This window comes from Phocoena phocoena, chromosome 20 (assembly GCF_963924675.1).
Source record: "Phocoena phocoena chromosome 20, mPhoPho1.1, whole genome shotgun sequence".
Taxonomy (NCBI): domain Eukaryota; kingdom Metazoa; phylum Chordata; class Mammalia; order Artiodactyla; family Phocoenidae; genus Phocoena; species Phocoena phocoena.
In genome coordinates this window covers 8,055,734-8,061,733 of record NC_089238.1, presented here as the reverse complement: position 1 = coordinate 8,061,733, position 6,000 = coordinate 8,055,734, and the positions used below count along the sequence as shown (strand labels likewise).

The following is a 6,000-nucleotide window of genomic DNA, read 5'->3' as shown; positions in this document are numbered from 1 at the left end:
ACACATCGGAAAAATGTTTGCAACACTTTAACCACCAAAAGGGATAGACACATAAATCCAAACAAATTAAGAAAAATGGGGGGAAAGGACAATTTACAAGTATTCCTAGTGTCCGACTAACACGTGAGACGATCTTGCTTAACTTGTCCATCATTGGAGACATCAATATTAAAACTACAAAGGAGCCACAAGACGGCAGATCGGCAAACATTAAAAAGTCTCGGGCTTCCCTGGTGGCGCAGTGGTTGAGAGTCCGCCTGCCGATGCGGGGGACACGGGTTCGTGCCCCTGTCTGGGAAGATCCCACATGCCGCGGAGCGGTTGGGCCCATGAGCCATGGCCGCTGAGCCTGCGCATCTGGAGCCTGTGCTCCGCAGCGGGAGAGGCCACAACTGTGAGAGGCCCGCGTACCGCAAAAAAACTTTGTGGTTAAAAAAAAAAAAAAAAAAAAAAAAGGTCTCAAATCCTAAACGGCCGACAGGCTGGGCTGGAGCGCTGAGCTAATGATGTTGGTTCAGGTCGCATAGGAAGTTCTCCGGCAGCGTCCGCGAAACCGGAACATACACCGCGAGCAGCAATTCCACAGCTCACTTAGGCATTGACAGAAATGCCCACGGGCGCCCCGAATAACGGCGCGGGGGCAGGGACATTCAGAGCTGCGCGACCGGTGACACAAAAATGTCTCCTCCCCAGGCTGGATCAAGGGAGGTGCAGTCACGCTGCGGAGAGTAACCGGCTGTGAACCCCAAGCAGCCATATCTTCCCGCACCGCGTGGGCGCCAAGCGCAGGCCCCCAACGCCCTAGTCCCCTCTGACCCCGCGGGGTATGACCCTATAAGTTCAGTAACCGCTTGGGGTCTAAGTCGTTCTCATCCACAGACTCATCTCTCTTTCGGAACCCAGACATCAAGGGAGAGGGGGATCCGGGGGAGGGGTCTTGGGGTGAAAATACCACTGTAAAATCTGGAATTGGAAAAGGATCTGGGCCAAAGTTGGGGTCGTAGGGGTCCAGAGGCCAGACTGGGGCCGGGGCCGGGGCTGAAGCAGCCTGGACGGGCGCCTGGGCGCCTTGTGCCGGGGCCCACATGGCCCGGCCGTGGCTGCAGATGCTGGGCTCTGGCTCTGGGAGCATCCCCGCGGGGCTGCGCGGAGGCAGGCTGCGGAATCCCGGGCAGTCTGGGAATGCGGGGCCGGCAACTGCGGCGGCAGCGGCAATGACAGGGGCAGGCGCGGGGCCGGGGGTGCAGGGGATCCCGGGGTCCGTGGGAGCATCGCGGGCCCTCTGGCTTCGGCCCTTGGCCAGTCGCACCAGCCGGGAGCGTTGGGCCCGGCGGTTCTTGAACCACATCTGGGGAGACAGGGGACCGGGAGGAGGCGTAAGAGGCGAGAGGCTGCGCGCATTCTCCTCTGCCCCGGGTATGAGGCTGCCCCGCCCGGGTGAGAAGCCGGCCTCCCCTCTCCCTCGGCCCCCCAGACACAATTAGAGGCCCCTGGGGTTCAGGAGGCCGCCGGGGAGGGGTGCAGAGGGCAGGAGGGGCAGGGCTTGGGCACCCAGGGGCCTGGGGGCCAGGAACGGGTCTGCCCGAGAGGTTCGCGGGTTCAGAGGCCCTGAGGTCTGGGCACGGGGAGACCACGGGGGGCGTCAGTCCCGGCCGGGTGGGGTTGGAGGGCTTGTATGGCACAGGGTTGAGGCAGACTCGGGGTCCAGCCCTGGGTCCGCACCCGGGAGACCCCTTGCTTGCTGCGTGACCCAGGGCAGCACCGGACCGCTTTGGCCTTGCTGATCCCCTCCTGCAGAGGGGAGAGGGCGGAAAGGTGGCCCAGGGGCAGGGCACTTGATAGGCGGCGAGGTGGGAGCGCGTCTTGCGGGGGGCGGGGAAGGGCGGGGCCTGGTGGGGGGCGCGTCAGACCTGCAGTTTGTGCTCCTCTAGGCTGAGCCTGGTCGCCAGGCGCAGGCGGTCCTGGTAGCCGGGGTACTCATTCTTCTGGAAGTATTCCTTGAGCACGTCCAGTTGCTCTTTGGTGTACACCGTGCGCTCCTGCCGCTTCCTCTTTGGGGGTCCTGAACTCCGTGTGGGGCCTGGCCAAGGGGGAAGCAGGGTCACATGAGCCCCAGCAACAGCCCCCAGCCCGCCTGGCACCCTCTCCCTACCTGCGCCAGGCCCTTGTGAGCAGCTGGAGCGCCTTGTGAGGGGGCTCAGGCCTGAGGGCGGCAGGCAGTGCGTGGAGAAGCCTGAGGCATCGGGACCAGATGTTCTTGGTCAGACTCAAGTTCTCTGTACTTCAGCCCCAGCCCCTGTACCTCTCTGGGCCTCAGTGAACACAGCTTTGAAATGGGCCTGATCACAGCTCCTGGAGTACTCCAGGTCTCCCAGCCTGGGAAGGCACGCAGGACAGGCTCCTTAGGGCTCCCCCTCTCCCATCCAAGGGCTGGAGCCACCCTGACGTTTACAGGGGACCACTGCGTGCCAGGCTCTCTGCTCATCTCACCCCAGTAATGTAATTCCATTCCCCAGACTCCGCTAAGCCCTCCACAGCACAGCGCAAGAAGTGCTCTCAGACAGCTGAGCCCTTCTCTGGATGCCCAGGAGGCCTCCCAGCCTTGGCCCTAGGACACCCCTTGCACAACCCCACCGCCGGCCCAGAGCCCTCCTGGTGGCCCAGACTCACCCATGAGCGACTTGGGTTCTCGCTTCCTCCTCACTGCTGCTCTGCGTCTGCATCTGAGGCTCTGCTCACAGGGCCTGGGGCTTGCATCCCAGCTTTATGCTGTGCCCACCTGGGCACACCCTAAGGGTCCTGGAACCCACCCTGTCTTGCCCCACCCTCAGACTCACTCCCTTGCAGAGATGCAATCATTGATTAATCCTTTCTTTATTGAGCAGCTACTACTCGCTGGGCCTTTCCTGGGAGCTGCTAATAGCCCTGTGTGTTAAGACAGCCTGGGTCCTGCCCTCTTCCCTTTTGGGATGAATGAACTGGGTCTGGATTGCCTGTGTGACTCAGGATCTTGGGTCTCAGGAGCCCAGCTTTCTGCCTCTCCCGGCTGCATAGACCTGGAGCTAAACATCAGACTGAAGTCCTGGGTCGTGCCAGGGTCTCCTGGGGTCAGGGGGGGACACAGCTTAATATGCTCATCCCCAGGGGACTTTTCTTATCATCAGTGGGAGATGACAATGAAACAAGTGATCAAGTACAACGTGAAACAAAGCAGAGAGAACTTGTTATTCGATTTACGTCACTCTCTGTTGCTCACGTGGGCGTCCTGCCATTTACCCTGCTCCTTTTTGACAACATTCAGCCATAATTGTACATCTTTTCTGCTTCTTGGGCAGCTGGGAACACATTGGTCACCAGGACAGTCGATGGCGCTGCTGTCGACAGGGGAGAATCTAGTAATGTCCTTGATCTGTAAGACGTGACTCGAGGCCGCCTTCTCCCTACTTTTTATTTTATTTATTTATTTTTTTTGCGGTACGCGGGCCTCTCACCGCTGTGGCCTCTCCCGTTGCGGAGCACAGGCTCCGGACGCGCAGGCTCAGCGGCCATGGCTCACGGGCCCAGCCGTTCCGCGGCACGTGGGATCTTCCTGGACCGGGGCACGAACCCGCGTCCCCTGCATCGGCAGGCGGACTCTCAACCACTGCGCCACCAGAGAAGCTCCTCCCTACTTTTTAAAGGAGATTAAATGTAACATTGTGATGTTTAGATGGGCAAAGATTGAGAATAGGCTCCATGCCAGGAATTGGTAACTGAGGGGTTGGGGAATCTGGCTGTCTCATGCTTTGGGAGTGTAGGCTGGTGTTGGAGACGTTTCGTGATAGCTGCCAATACCCTCAGCCAAAGACCATCAGGGAGAAACTGGTGGGACATCTGTTCTGTCCAGACATCTGAGTGGGTGACTCCATCCTCTTTTGGCAGGACCTTCATGGGGTCAGGGGTCAGGGTGTCAAGGGAGAGCACAGCTGACAAGGCTCACAGTTCATGGTGCTGGAAATACGTGGGAGATCAAATTCAAAGTTAAATAAAATATTTAGATGTTGTTATTATAGGTCAAGTTCATTGTTTTTAACCGCTACTTAGTGTTAGATACAGTAATAATCCATCAACTCTTCCCTATCAGGCCTCATAAATCTGCTGGGAAAGCAGGAGTGACCAGAAAAGAAAGGTCCCTGCCCTCAAAGATTTTGCAGTGTGGTAGTTTATTTGGCCAATAAAAGCATAACTAGATGGACAAACTCACTGATACTATTTTAGGAAAATGTATAAATACGGAAATGTTCATGGCAGCACTATTCACAGGAACCAGAAGGTGGAAATTAAACAGAAATGTCCATCTATTGATGGAGGGATAAACAAAATGTCATTTATTCATACCATGGAGTATCTTTTAACCATGAAATGGAATAAAATACTGATCCACACTACAACATGGATGAACCTTGAACACATTAGGCCAATAGAAAGAAGCCAGGTACGAAAGGTCACACTCTGTATGGTTCCATTTATAGGCAACGTCCAGCATAGACAAAGCCATAGAGACAGAAGGTGGATTAGCGGTTTCCAGGAACTTGGGAGAGAGGAAAATTGGGACCAACCGGTGATGGCTATGGGGTTTCTATTTGGGGTTATGAAAAAGTTCCAGAATGGATTATGGTGATGGATGCACAGCTCTGTGAATAAACTAAGGAGCATTGAGTTGCATACTTTAAATGGGTGAATTTTGTTATGTGAATACCTATCATAAAAATATAGAAACGAATGCAATTTTATTGCCTACTAGATTGATCAAGATGGGTTGGGGCACAAGATGGGGAATGTGTCTTTCTCTCACTGCTGATGGAATGAAGGCTGGTAAAAGAGTTTTGGAGATTTTGGAAACTGAATTGGTGAGATTGAATAGGAGCGAATGAACGTAGTACCCTTTGGTTTTTTGTTTTTTTTTTTTTTTTTTTGCGGTACGCGGGCCTCTCACTGTTGTGGCCTCTCCCGTTGCGGAGCACAGGCTCAGCGGCCATGGCTTACGGGCCCAGCCGCTCCGCGGCATGTGGGATCTTCCCGGACCGGGACACGAACCCGCGTCCCCTGCATCGGCAGGTGGACTCTCAACCACTGCGCCACCAGGGAAGCCCCCCCTTTGGTTTTTATCAAGAAGAGGTTTGTGCTGGGAGGATTCTTGACCACTGTGAGCATCTACGAATATATTGATATTTTCTTGAACTACCAATCAGCTGAGTTAATGGGATCAATCTGTGTCCTTGAATAAGAGAAAGAATCAATAATTCTTGGTCACTTCAGACTGTGGAATGCTAATTAACAATTAAAAGGACTGAGGGGTAGAACCTTCAGTAACGATTGATTTCCGGTGTAGTCTTTGCGTTGTTTGCCTGGTGTATCTTTTTGCCAAAATAAATGTGTCCAGGACAGAGTTCTTGTTAGGTTTTTTTTTTTTCTCCCGAATCTCCTAGAATGAGAAAAACTCAAAGTTGATGACTAATGGTGTGTGATTGGATGGGTGTGCAGTTGTTGACATGGAGTAATGTCTCAGACACACTGTTCATTTCTGAGAGTGTATACAGTCAATAAGCACATACTATACACACACACACACACACACACACCACAACATATATCCATAATATATCTGCATTGACAACAGCAACAAAACACCCAGTAAAAATGAATTACCCAGGGGCTATGGAGAATGATGTACGCTCACTTTCTCTCTTTCCTACTGCTTAACTATTATTATTTTTTCATTTGCAAGCAGGAAAACAAGGCCAATTTCTGTCTCTGGATGCCGCCTGGGGCCACGTGGTTGTCTTGCCTTCTGTTCTGACCTCATTCATCCCAGGGCTGGATGGAAATCCAGAGGGCAGAGCCCACCCAGGGACAGCTGGGGGAGCAGGGGTTCCTGAGGGTTCCTCCTTGGGTTTCCCAGACTGCCGTCCCATTCCCAGATTCAGATGGATGGGGAGGGTCGTCTACGGCCCAGAATCC

At 54.2% G+C, this 6,000-nt stretch overlaps 1 protein-coding gene across 1 annotated transcript in view; it reads right to left on the bottom strand.

Annotated features, from left to right (window-relative positions):
• Positions 1-832: 832 nt before the first annotated feature.
• Positions 833-6,000, bottom strand: part of LOC136140196 (tetrapeptide repeat homeobox protein 2-like) — a 26,380-nt gene continuing 21,212 nt past the window's right edge. Inside the window, exons 2-4 of the mRNA XM_065898278.1 lie at positions 2,671-2,731; positions 1,911-2,080; positions 833-1,348 (exon numbers count right to left, since the gene is read on the bottom strand). Of these exons, the coding sequence (XP_065754350.1) occupies positions 833-1,348; positions 1,911-2,080; positions 2,671-2,731 (747 nt within the window). The remainder of the gene's footprint in view (positions 1,349-1,910; positions 2,081-2,670; positions 2,732-6,000) is intronic.